Below are 14,858 nucleotides of genomic sequence, written 5' to 3'. Positions count from 1 at the left end.
ATAAATTAACAAGAAGAGTTTCTTTGATACTACTATTAATTAAAATTCTATAACGTAATTTTAATGACTTTTATTTTCTTGTATCTTTTGACCAATGAATGAATATGCTGCCTTGATTAACACCAAAATAGAAAGGCATGAATTAAGCGGGTACTAACCGCACATTGATTATAACTTTTTCGCTTCCTTTCATATGATGACTATTTTTGTGATCATCTTCTATATTACTTTTGTTTGACTTCACATTTTAATATGCAAAATAAATGATCAGTAAGATTAGATATTGCGTAGGCACCTCTAATGAACGCATAGCAATTAATTGATTGACATAGCTCAAGAATGAGACACGCATCCCCTTTTTTCAAAAGTTAGATATAAGTATATGTATTTCGTTCAATCAATCCATACTAATATTATAAATGCGAAAGTAACTCTGTCTGTCTGTCTGTTACTCAATCACGCCTAAACTGCTGAACCAATTTGCATGAAATTTGGTATGGAGATATTTTGATACCCGAGAAAGGACATAGGCTACCTTTTATTGCGAAATATGTACCACGGGCGAAGCCGGGGCGGACCTCTAGTATCAAATAGGTATGTATAGTCCAGATTAGCACGCGCACGTAACCATTTTCTATGTATTGAAATATATATATATAGGTACAGTACAGTAATATATATAGGTACAGTAACTGATAAAACTTGATCCTTTAGCTTGGACTTGAAAAAAAACTACCCTAAACAAAAAAATAATAATTACATATTATTGGTTAATAAGGTCACTAATACTACTATAATGTAAATAATATGTAGATGAAATGTGGAAACGTAACGTGTTTTTGGAAATGCTCTTGATAGCTGAACCTATACTTATTTTGAACCATTCGATTCGTAAGAACGATATGCAATTTTTATAAATCTTCGTCAGAATTTAGGAGTCCACAAAATAATTCTAGATAGCTTCAATCTGTTCTAGATACTTATGATACGTAAAACGTTATCTGATGATGAAGTTGTATCTATGTCATATAAATATGTGTGAAAATATGTATCAGGCTCTACGTTGGGCTCTACATACGTTGAAATGAAACACTAACATTTTAGTTATAGTCTATGAGCTATTATAGCACTGAGGAATTTCGTACGGATCCAACATCCACATTTAACATTAATTGTTAGGTACCTAGTTTATTATCCAAGTACGCTATGATGGTAGAAAGGTGAATGTAGGTGTTATCTCGCCACAAACATATTGTAGGCGAAAAATTTGTACATTTAACAAGCATTTTTAAATTGTTTAAAGGACACTAATGATGAAACATGAAATTTTGCGTTTAAAGTTGTGAATGATTAAAATGTAACATATCTACTGTTGGTGTTTTTATGAAGGTTGGAACATGGAGTTGTTGGATAAGTTAACAAAAATAAAAAAAATAATTATAAGTTAAGTTAATTATATTTATATTATATTAAGTTAGGCACCTGTTTAAAACAAAAACTTAATCACTCCGCTTTGACTTCATAGGTGATTTCGGAATCATGCACTACCTCCATAAAAAACCGTTAAAAACCGACTCCTTATCAAGTATTGACAAATAAGATAACTAATTCCTCAGAAAATTAATTTTAAGTGCGACCTCATTTTTTCAGAACACTTTTTAGGCGCCTGTATTTTTTCCAATTTTTTCCTCATTTTAGGAAAATTTCCTTTTTATAACTGAAGGAAATGTTTATGTTATGACCGTGTACTTTGATCAATTTTCTAATCAACGCAGTTATGACTAATTGATAATAATCTATGATAACGATTCTGGAAATCTTACAGAAATGTTACAGACAGTAAAAATAAAAATATTTTGCTGGGGAAGTTAAATTTAAGATTTATCCAGCCCTCTTAAATGACAGCTTATACATCTTCTTTATCTTCTTCTCTTATATATAAAAATGAATCGCAAAATGTGTTGGTAAGCGCATAACTCGAGAATGGCTGAACCGATTTCGATAATTCTTTTTTTATTATATTCCTTGAAGTACGATGATGGTTCTTATGTAGAGAAAACGTAATTATGTACCACAGGCGAAGCCGGGGCGGACCGCTAGTCTTTATATATAAAAATGAATCGCAAAATGTGTTGGTAAGCGCATAACTCGAGAACGGCTGAACCGATTTCGATAATTCTTTTTTTATTATATTCCTTGAAGTACGAGGATGGTTCTTATGTAGAGAAAACGTAAGCATGTACCACGGGCGAAGCCGGGGCGGACCGCTAGTATAAAATATATTTTATAAAAATATACCTATCATAACACGATATTTTTCTTGGGCCGTGGAAGATCTAGATAAGTAGATAGATAGCATCACTGAATAATAATACTTTTTATGTAAGAGTTTATGTACGTAGTCCATAAGAAGTCAAAATAAAAAACCGGCTGGAATAAACAAAAAATTATAACCTCTTCAGCCTAAAAATGTTACTTTAACATATTCAGGGTGTCCTATGCTGTTCTGAAATAATTTCAATGTCATATGAATTATTTATTTATTTATTTATTTATTTGGTAATCCAACAGCTTTACATTTAACAAGACCACTATTTTGCTGATTAACTGAACAAATAGCCAATAAGGATTACAACATAATATCATTTTCAAGAATAGACTATAAACTAGTAACAATAATATTAATTATAAAAAACATAACATACTGAGTGTGTGTGTGTGTGAGAGTATGTGTGTGTGAGTGTGTGTGTGAGTGTGTGTGTATGTGTACGTGTGCGTGCGTGTAGGTGTGTGCGTGTGTGCTAGTGCTTGTTTAAAAAACCATTTATTTTAGATATTTCATTAGCAAAGCGTTGTTTAGAGAGTAGGAAAATGTCAGCACTTGTGTACTCTGCGTTGTATACACGCATAATGCGATTTAACACACCGTTTCGTGCATAATTAGTATTAACTTTAGGGATGTAAAATAAGTTAGTCTGGCGCGTACGAAAACCGGGTACATTCAATTGCATCGATTCAAGCAATTCTGAGCAGTCAATGTGGTTATTCCATAATGCGTGAAGCAACATTAGATCACTTCGTTTACGTCGTATTTCTAGCGGTTCTATTTCGTAGCGGACACAAGCTTCGTCATAGCTGTCAAAATAAGTAAAGTTTTTAAAGCTTAAGAACCTGAGAAACCTTTTTTGTATTGATTCTATTCTATCTATGTATACGGCGTAGCTGGGAGACCAAATACTCGACGCGTAGTCGAGTATGCTTCGAATATAGGCCGAATATAGAGATTTTATACAATTTATGCTGTTAAAATCTTTACATGATCGCTTTATGAAACCAAGTTGTTTATAGGCTTTATTTACAATGATGTCAATATGTTCCGACATAATCAATTTTTAATCTAGCGATACGCCTAGATCACGTACACAGTTCACTTCTTTTATCAAAACATCGTTTATTTTATATTCAAAGTTTATTGGATATTTTTTCCTACTAAAAGTGATTTTTTGGCACTTATTAACATTTACACTTATACGATTCTTAATATAATATGCTGCCAGTCTATCTAAGTCACTTTGAATTAGGCGGCAGTGTTCGACGGATTCAATTCCGTAGTAAATTTTTTTGTCATCAGCGTACATTAAGTAGCGCACGTGTTGTATGCAGGTAAATATGTCAAATAAGTAGGCATTGTACAGCAATGGCCCGAGAATAGATCCTTGGGGTACCCCAGATACTATGCCCACAAAGTCACTCCTAGCAGAACCCAAAACTACCGCCTGTGTTCTGTTTATTATGTAAGAACAAATCCATCTGTGTAGGTCACATCTTAAACCAAGTGCGTAAAGTTTATTTTGAAGAATAATGTGATCGACACGATCGAAAGCTTTTTCAAAGTCCGTGTAGATTACGTCTACTTGCCGTCCATTGTTCATTTCATCAAAAGTATAATTAATTAAAACGGATAAGTTAGTGACAGTGGAACGTTTTTTCATAAAGCCATCATGCTGCTGAGGTGGTATAAATTTATAGACAAGTGGTGAGATGCGTTTATGAATAACGATCTCGAAAATTTTACCTAACGAATTCAGGATAGATATAGGCCTGTAGTTTACAATCTGGTTTTAAACTCTCCATACCGGTTGACAGACAAATTAAAAATAATAGACAAATGAAAGCATAAAGAATCAGCACATTTTTTTAAGAACACTGGGGGTATTCCATCACTACCAGCGCCTTTATTTGTTTATTTTATTATCTACAAAATTGGCTATCGCACTGAATATTACGAAGTTTTTTTAAAGTATGAACGCGTTAATTTTTTTAAGAAGGAACGATAGGTATATATATATATATATATATGGGTGATTATACAAAAATGGGATAACTTTTGAGGATATTTTGTTTACTATATTTATTATATCAGATTGTTACAAATTAGGGTGTATATGATAGCTGATCTAAGGAATATATTGTTCCAAATCGGGCCAGCCACTTTTTTAAGTAGATTGTGAGATATTTTAAATTTTCTGGAATTGGCCTCCAGGGGACTGACGAGGCTAACATGGTACTGATAAAAAGCACAATTTTGTTATATTCTTAAAGAAATTGAATGAAAATTACTACAAATCTCTGTTTTAATAATGGCACATGTCTTTTAAGTATTAAAATCACTTAGTTACGTTTAAAAATGATAATTAATAATATGTGATACTGGGAAAAAACAATGTCTCAAGTTTCAAAACAGCCTTCTGACATTTAACGCTACGTGAATATTCTTACTCTCTTACTTAACTTTTACTACTTTGACTTAGTTTTACTTGATATTTCAAGTAATTCACAAACAATAGAAACAAAAAAACGGCCAAGTGCGAGTTGGAGTCCTAACAAACCTATTTTTTATTATGTTTGTAACTAAAAATTTACATTTTTAGCAATTTTTCCTTTATCTGTGTAATAAGACGTTGCTATTTACTAAGTAGAAGTAAACTATATAGCAGTTTATAGTAGACTGTATACACGGGAAGCATCCTGTGTGTTTTTTTATTCCCTTGCGAATATTGAATTTTGCGGAAATTTGCAGTATTAACGGATGTAGGTATCTTTTGATTGCGTTGCGTTATAAGTTTGATTTTTTTACAGCCCCAAGGTTTCTTAATCTTGAGTATCCAATATAAATTTCAGATTGATTCCTCCACGCGTTCCAAAAAAAAACGTCTTAACAGACAAACGGAAAACAAAGTGATCCTATAAGGGTTCTGTTTTTTCCTTTTGAGGTTCGGAGCCCTAAAAATCTACCAATATTTATGTTAAAAGTACTAATTATAGTAAAATTAAAAACCAAAGGCTCGAATGAAACTCTCATCTGAGTTTTCATAAGAGCCCCTTGACATTTTTATAATGTTATTAAGTATATTAATTAACTTTTATGTTATTTTGAGGTAATTTTACTTCACAGTATTATACGTATACGTATTTATCTGATAAATATACCCTGCCATGCCCTGAAAGCATCAAAATCAATAATCAAAATAAAATAAGATCTTTTTAATAAAATTATTATAGTTTGTTTCAATAGCTCTTTTCGTTGCTACTGTTTCTTAAATGTTTCTTCCCTAGTCAAATTCAGTTTCTTTTAGCGTGGCGCATGATGTTTTAAACTGAAATATAAAATAGATATGCTTATACCAATAGCAATCAAGATAAAAATTCTCAAAAACGACAGAATCATCAGTACTATGGGGTCGCGTCAGTCCTCTGGCACGATATCTGACAAAGGACTGATGCCAGCGGATTGATGAAAAGGGACTTAATATGAGGTTATAATCACAAATTATGTTTTTTTGCCTAATTTCTAATATCAACAAACTATAGTTTTATAAATCATAGTTAACCATTTATAAATGAAAATAAAAATCGGATTAACAATAAAATAACGACTCACCATAGGACTGAAATGTTGGCTGGCGCAGCAAGATTTTAGAGGACAAACACAACCCTAGCGCTGGTACAGTTATGACGGCCGTCAAAATATGCGGTGCACAAGTAACTTCATTGCCAGCATTAATACTTAGACAGGGATTTGACCTCGACTTGGTGATATTTTGCGAGAATTTCAAATTTAAAAAACACACAACGGACTGACTAGTGAAAACGATGACAAAGTTTAATTTTATTTTTTAAATAAAATGGAAAACATTGCGTTATGAAAGTTGTAGTATATAATACTATGTACATCAAAGATTGTAGTGAATTAGTAAGTTTTCTTAAATCGATGATAATGTTTAAACGATAGTCACTTGATTGTTGGTTTTCGGAGTTGTGACATGCCAAAGTACTGACATTTGAAGTATTAATTTATTTTTTTTATTCATTTGTATTTTAAATAAAGAAGTGAAATTGAGTGACCAAATAAAGGACGCTTCATTGTTTTAAAATAGATTGTTATTTGAATAAAATATAATAAGACTTTGTTTAAATTGGCTGATGACATCGAGTTACCCCATTTTTGTATAATCACCCATATATATATATATATATATATATATATATAGATTCAGTACGTAGTTAGTATACCTACTTAAATGTAATAGTATTCAATTTGATATGATATAATATTATGTAATATGATGTTAGCGAGCGAATTAAAAGCGAGTAACGATGGCTCAGTAGTGAGGGAGATGCTATTTTAATTGACGGATATTATATTAACGAAAGGCACATGATATTTAAATAATATAACATATCGATCGGTAATATAATCAAAGTAGTGGGTAGTATTATTGTAGAAGTCTCATGTAATAGACGCAATTTAAAGAATGAAGTCTATAAAAAGAACCTAGGCTATTCATGAAAGGCCAGATTTGCGAATTGCCTGCGACGTGTTCATATAATTAGGTATGTACATATTTTAATCATGTGTTTAATTTCGTGCAAATGTTGAATTAGCTAGGAACAATTAAATTAATAAATATGATAAATTATCTGCATCGTAGGTAAATAAGCGGGTCCCTACAGAGCGAACAACCTCCCAACGAAAATATTTTTTTTTCTTTTTGGAGTTTTTTTTCTACCTCTCCATGTCCACACTGACCGAGCTGTTTCGCGCAGCAATTGCTTCCCGATGCTGTTCGCTCTGTTTGGACCCTATGGCCTAATACCGATATAGGAAAAGTAGCTATCAGCATCTATTCAGGGTGTCACACTTTCGGTATACTAAGCGCGAAGGGACTTGTAGTTTTGCATACACTGATCACGTAAAAAATACTCAAATAACAAAATTACGTGAAAAATTTTCGCCAAATTTTTCCTTAAAATCCATGTATTCTTCTCTAGCTTCGCGCAGCCGGCATATATCGCTTTGCTAATGTGAGCATTTTGTCTATGAAAACATAATCTTAAACGATAGCTCACGTGCGGGTGGCCAAGTTGGGCGGGTTGCTTTTTAGGGGTGTACACATGGAATTTTAAGAACTCCTCTATTTGAAAAAAAAAATGCGTCTGGAATTTTATAAGTATTTTTTACGTACTCAGCGTATGCAAAACTACAAGTCCCTTTGCGCTTAGTATACCGAAAGTGGGACACCCTGTATACTCTACTTCAAACCATGCAACATACTCATCTCCGCTCCGTGGAATATCAAAACCGCGAAACTATAAAATCTATATTTAAAATTTAAATTTTAAATAAATAAAATTATTATAGTTTATGAACTATTTACCTTAATTATACAATGTTTGATTTGGGTTCTATGTATCAGGCTAAGACGACGTATACCGTAGAAGGTGATAAGGTAACATAGTTGCAAAAATTTCAAGATGGTGATATGGTTACAATTGTAAGAGAATATTATCCAGATAAACTTGAATTGGTAAGTTCTCTCACAATAAGTGTCGCCGCACACGAGCCACTCAGAACAGGCACAAGCGCTGCCACGAGAAGTAATGTATGAAAATTTTTTTGGTTCGTTAGAAGTAAATCCCTTCTGCATTATTGTATGTTACTTAAATTCTATATATTATCTGTATTATCTATCTGGCTATCACTAAAAGTAGTCATTATTTAAATAATTAATTGTAGATAGAGATAGGTACCTACTGTTTACACAGAATTATAAAATAAGATATAACAGCTGGAAATATATCTATAAATATACGATAATACATAATTTAGCATTATTTTTTACAGATAATCACCACCAACTTTTGGCCCAGCACCGCGAAGAAATATTATATTGCCGAATAAGTTAATCAACGCATGCTATACTATTTATATCAACTATTTAATTTTTATTTAGTTTTAAAAATATTATGTAAAATTATGTCAATTTTTTGCTTTTTATTTTATAGGAATAATAAATAAATATTTTATAGCATCCTATAAAATCTACAATTACTTATATCAATAAATAAAGGGTCTCGAGATTCTTATCATCAGTCTCTAAGTACTTTTTGAGTAGCTTGTTTTATAACTCCTTTAATAATTATTTTTAAAGTTCAATTTTAAATATATTTACATTATAAATTAATTAAAAAAATAGCTTCCTTATAAATAATTGTTTCCTTATAAAAAAAACACAAGTTTAATGACTATTTATGTATATGTCGTGGCCATGTCGTAGATTTGCTCATTTCATGAAATGGCCAATTTAGTTTGGCCAGATCGTTATACGTCAACGTTTCAGATCGTCGATTAGGCCAAACGTGGATGGCTATTTCACGAAATATGACCATTTTTGTTTCTTTTTTAAAAAGCTATTCGCTTCTGCCACTCGCCGGCCACTGCCGCGGCACGCTCGCTTTGCTCGCTCGGCTCGTGCGTTGTTTATTAAAGTCTAACCTAACCTAACCTAACTGTTTTCTATTGAAAAAACCATTCGCTTCTGGTATTCGCCGGCGCTACCGCGGCACTAACTTAAATGACAATAAACAAGTTCTTAAAATATTCTGAATTTTTTAATGTTTTATGGACTCTCTAAGATATTTTATACGATCTGGCCAAATGTCGATGACCGAATCGTGAAAAGTTGACGATCTAACGATCTGATCAAACTATGTTGGCCATTTCATGAAATGAGCAAATCTACGATATGGCCATGACATATATATATATTTATTTATTTATGTATCTGTACATTATTTGAATCTTATTTAATTGAAATTTAGGCGCTCGCTTTTCTGCCTAAAAGTTCCCTTTACTTTAGTTTTATACTCCCATCATCAGGATTCCGAGCACAATAATGTTTGACTCAAATCCTCACCCATAGATGATAAACTAGTTAAAAATAAAGTGTATGACATAAAATTGCGTGACTAAATGAAAAAAACAAAACTAAATATTCATCAGTCGATGACTTCTTTTCCTAGTTTGCGTGCCTACTCCTACATTGTAAAAGATTTCCCGCTGATTTGACATCATAGAGTACCAGCCACAGATTACTAAATACTAAATAACTGATTAGTGATTACTAATTACTACGCCCGGCGTCGCCCAGTGTCACCCGACCGTCCTTATCTATGACAAAATGGAAAATATCAAAATAGTGTTTCTACGTATATTGAATGCCCTGCGTTGATAAGCCGACCAATTCGTAGAACACCAGACAAATATTAAGATTGAAGTGTAGTTCCAAAAAGTAAATCATGAGTAACAGATAATATAATAATCTCTGATTATGATGCGTTGGTCACAGATAACATATTATAGAAAGCTAGGTTTTGCCCGTGGTTTTATGTGCGTAATCCGCATAGCACTTCAGGAATTATTTGACTTCTTATGACAACATAGAAAAATATTTTCACTATTTGAACAAATAGCCAATTAATTGCGCTTAACAAAAAAAAATAGCATTTCCTTAAAAACATATTTTAATAGAACCTGATAAAATCGAATAATGTTGCGAAAGAATAACCCATTGAGCCCCAAGCGGCCCGATCGGTCCACGACACAATAGATTTTCTATTGTGTCTGTGGTTCCGGGGCCTGAGTTAATAAGTCAAAAAAATAATCCTAAAGAAATAAAACATAACCTAATTATGTAGTTAACTGAATGAAATGAAAAACTATGTTAGTTTTTAAATAATTTTTGATTTTGATTTGACATTGAGATAATATTACTACGTATGGAGGAGACACCACGAACAAAATCTGTGCGCCATTTTTTTGCTCTAACTAAGTTTTAAAAATTATTATCTAGTTAGGTACTTACCGATGAAAAGTTATGTTAGTCACTTTTCCGTATTATTTGTGCAATATCGTAACACACACGAAGGTATATTTGATCCGTTTCACTTTAAAACAAATAATAAAACCGGCCAAGTGCGAGTCGGGCTCGCGCACAAAGGGTTCCGTAGCAGCAAATATAATAAATTACAGTTAAATCAACCTATCTCAAAAACTATAAGAGATACTTTGATCAAACCAAAAATCGTTGAAAGAGTTAATTAGCATGCATCACCTCTATTTTTTTTAGAATTTTATACCCCGTAGTTATAAAAATAGAGGGGGGGGGACATACTTTTTACGACTTTGAGAGCTGATATCTCAAAAACCGTTCACTTTAAGAAAAATGTTTTTAGAAAACTTTATATCATTTTAAAAGACCTTTCCATTGATACCCCACACGGGTATGTACATCGAAAAAAAAAATTTCATCCCTCAGTTACATGTATGGGGGGCCCCACCCCCAATTCTTTTTTTTACTATTTAGTGTCATATTTTTGTAGCGGTTCATACAACACATATTCCCATCAAATTTCATCACTGTAGTACTTATAGTTTCCGAGTAAATCGGCTGTGACAGACGGACAGACGGACAGACGGACAGACGGACATGACGAAACTATAAGGGTTCCGTTTTTGCCATTTTGGCTACGGAACCCTAAAAAATGAGCGTGCAGTTAAGCCATATAGCTTATGTTGAGCGGAACATAAGAGATGTAGGCGGTGTCGTCTCCATAATTACGTATATCTCAATGCTAATGGTATAAAAAATATCATACATACAGAAAAAGTCTTTTCGGTTTTAAAACAGTTGTATAATATCGATTAATGATGAAAATTGATATGAACATAGATAATCGGGCTCATCACGAATATAAGTAACCGATACATTACATTTTATTATCACTTTGTTGAAGTTCTTTCAAAGCAATTACAAAACTATTTGTTCACCATGTCTTTCTTTGGAAAAATGTACAAATTGGACCGCTCCGAAAACTTCGAAGCTTTCGCCGAAAGTTTAAGTAAGTAAACTGTTAAGAATCATTTTTCATGGACATTTACCTTCTTTTTTATTCTCAACTAGCTTTCCAAACCTAATAAATTATACCTAAACTCGTCCAAAACCTAATAAATTATACCTACCTTAAAACCTTCCTCTTGAATCACTTTATCAGTTAAAAAATCTGCATCAACATCCGTTGCATTGTTTTAAAGATTTAAACATACAAAGGGACATAGGGGCAGAGAAGGCGACTTCGTTTTATACTGTGTAGTGATTTACTTGTTTATTATTATCAGTTCGGATTGATTCGATTGATCGATTTTTTACTTATGTTTACATATACAGGGTGTCCCACTATTGGTGTACTAAGCACGAAGGGACTTGTAGTTTTGCAACACTGATCACGTAAAAAATACTTAAACAACAAAATTACATCAAAAATTTTTGCTAATTTTTTTTTGAAAATCCATGTTTTCTTCTCTAGCTTCGCGCAGACGGCCTAAACTGCTTCGCTAATGAGAGAATTTTGTCTATGAAAACACAATCTTAAACGACAGATCACGTGCTGGTAGCAAAGCTGGGCGGGTTGCTTTTTATGGGTGTACACATAGAGTTTTAAGAATTCATCTATTTGAAAAAAAAACTGCGTCTGGAATTTTATAAGTATTTTTTACGTACTCAGCATATCCAAAACTATAACCTCCTTTGAGCTTAGTATACCAACAGTGGAACACCCTGTATATAGTTATTTATTATATGGAGGAGATTTTACAGTACCTATACAAATTAATAAACGATTTTTTTTTATAGAACTCTCACCTGAACAAACTCAAGCATTCCTAAATAGCAAATCGTCACAAAAATTGGATAAAGATGGAGACGAATATATTATTACAACAGTCTATGATGGGCAATCTTTTGAAAACAAATTCAAGAGCGGCGTCGAGTTTGACGAAATCTTAAGACCAGAAGTTACTGTGAGTACCTACCTTTAAATAACAATAAAAATGATCAATTTAAATAGGCAAGTGATCATTATATTTGTTTCTGAATTATATTTCACTAAATATCAGTTATCAGCTGAAGATCGATCTCCCACGGTCCCCGCTACTATATTAAGTGTAGCTTCTTTTAATTTTAAGTAACAGGGTTATCCGTTCTATAATAATAAAGGTGCATAATATTACAAAATATTAAGTGGTTATGTAAGTATATTAAAATATTCAAAGTGTTGCCATTAGAACATTATAAAAAAATATCCACCATCTTTGCGGATATGATTGACTTTTATTTTTAACAAGTATAATAATGGTCTGTAGAAGTATCTACGTCAGCCTGATTCTTCACTAATTATACTCTTAATATACCTATAATTACACTGATTCAATCCATTTCAGGCCAAGAGTGTTATAACTGTAGAAGACAACAAGCTTACACACGTACAAACATTCGAAGATGGCAACAGCATCACATATGTAAGGGAATACTCTCCGGAAGAACTTGTGGTGGTAAGAGAAATGCTTATTATTAATTATTGCATACGTGATATCAATGATATAGGTATAATATGTTTACTACTATAATCATATTATATTTAACAAACCTTCAAAATTCAAACTTCTAAGTTATAGTTCAGGATCCATCGCCCATTTTTTCAAGTGATTACTATCAAGCTAATTTTCCGTGAGTAGCTTTATTTTGATGAGACGCCCAATAATTTCCTATACGAAACTCTCGATTGTGGTAGCTAACAGAGGTAACAAGGATACAAATTTTTTGATTTGATAGTTCTCAAATATTTATTACTAAAACTGATTTTTTTTTGTTCAATCTCAAGATAATTATCTAAATTATTCGAAAGAATATTTGTCCTACAAAATCTATGGTTAGATCAAAGATTCCCCTCTTTCCAATGTGTATCGATACGAGGTCATCATAAATGATTACTAACCAGCTGATTTTTTGTTTTCACTTAGTTAATATTTATATAATTCAACAGACATATTGTCCTACAAATTGCGTAATAAATATTTGAGAACCATCAAATAAAAAAAAATTTATCCTTGTTACCTCTGTTAGCTACCACAATCGAGAGTTTCGTACATGAAATTATTGGTCGTCTCATCAATATAAAGCTACTCACGAAAAATTAGCTTGATAGTAATCACTTGCAAAAATGGGCGATGGATCCTGAACTATTACAACAAATCATATTTTTATTATTGTTTTTTATGATACAATACCTACTCGTATGAGTTATGACAATAGAAGTGTAATCCTAAGATTGTAAAAACCGCTAAAATAATCTAACTCACGAAATTGTAGGTATACTGTCGAAAGTTATCCGTTCCATTTTCTTGCAATTTAATGCATTATATTTCGTTAGTTCGTTACTATAATCACAGACTAATAATGATATACTACGTATGCAACTATATTGCAGATAAATCTAGGAATTGTTCATTTTAATGCCTTAATTTAAAATGGTTCTGGAACTCACTCAAATGATATTTTACAGACTATCACCTCTAACTTCTGGTCCGGCACCGCCAAGAGATTCTTCGTCGCTGAATAATAGCGAACTATGAATTTTTTTAACAACGAGAATTAAATTATAAGTTCTTATTTATGAAATATAATCTCACTTTTTACGTACCTAGTGTTTTATTTTTAAATGATAATGCAATAAGTTGGTATAAACCCTTTAAGTAGGTAACAATATTGAAGCAAAGACACAGATTACTTGATCATCATTATCATCATCATCAGCTCATTTACGTTCCCACTTCTGGGACACAGGCCTCCCGTAAGCAGATGAGGCCGTACCTAATCCACCACGCTGCTCAAGTGCGGGTTGGAAGGTGTCAAATGTTGCCTATGTCAAAAATAAAAAATAAATACGACGTATATTCAGGCTAAGACGACGTATACCGTAGAAGGTGACAAGGTAACACAGCGTGCAAAGATTCCAAGGTGGTGATATGGTTACAATTGTATGAGAATATTTTCCAGATAAACTTGAATTGGTAAGTTCTCTCACAATAAGTGTCGCCGCACACGAGCCACGAGAAGTAATGTATGAAAAGTACAGGAAATATGCCGGTGACGGCCTTTTGTGGTTGTGGCCGGTGACCTGTGTGTGGGAGGAACAGGTAATAAAATTATAATGTGTTATGATATTTTTAACCTATTGCATAGCTTCTATCGCAGGCCTTGAGCGCGGGGACCGAATCCAGAAATTCCGTAACGAAACAACCACACGCTCCCCTCTCCGACGGGCACGGAGGTGTGGCTTGAAGGCATATTATTTATAATTTATTTATTTGGAGATCTTACAGAAACAATTAAAGGGGTATACATAAATTAATGACATAATCAATAACAACATTAACAATTGTTTCCTCTACGTCTCACAGTGAACATAAATAGAAAAAGTAAAAGAAAAAAAAGAATTCACTTGTACAATAATCTGTTGCAAGGTAACCAAACACTTAAAACTAATACAGACTTCTGAAATATTAAATCGAGAGAAAAAGCATTAATTAAGCATGTACTTATCCAAAGTTAGAAGGTTTATACATATAATTGGTTTATTGTACATTTGAAACTATATCGGGAGCATGAAAACAGATGTAT

General features: G+C 32.6%; 1 protein-coding gene across 1 annotated transcript; it reads left to right on the top strand.

Annotated features, from left to right (window-relative positions):
* Positions 1–11,137: 11,137 nt before the first annotated feature.
* LOC149899073 (fatty acid-binding protein 2-like) lies at positions 11,138–13,877 on the top strand. Its single transcript, XM_090114080.1, has 4 exons — positions 11,138–11,241; positions 12,033–12,199; positions 12,620–12,730; positions 13,741–13,877. Exons 1-4 carry the CDS (start codon positions 11,172–11,174, stop codon positions 13,795–13,797), a joined length of 405 nt encoding a protein of 134 aa, XP_089970206.1. The 5' UTR covers positions 11,138–11,171; the 3' UTR covers positions 13,798–13,877.
* The last annotated feature ends 981 nt before the right edge of the window (positions 13,878–14,858 follow it).

Source organism: Colias eurytheme, chromosome 21 (genome assembly GCF_061535395.1).
Source record: "Colias eurytheme isolate Ceu_HAF_F1 chromosome 21, ilColEury1 Martin Lab GWU primary, whole genome shotgun sequence".
Lineage (NCBI taxonomy): Eukaryota > Metazoa > Arthropoda > Insecta > Lepidoptera > Pieridae > Colias > Colias eurytheme.
This window is presented reverse-complemented; position numbering and strand designations above follow the sequence as displayed.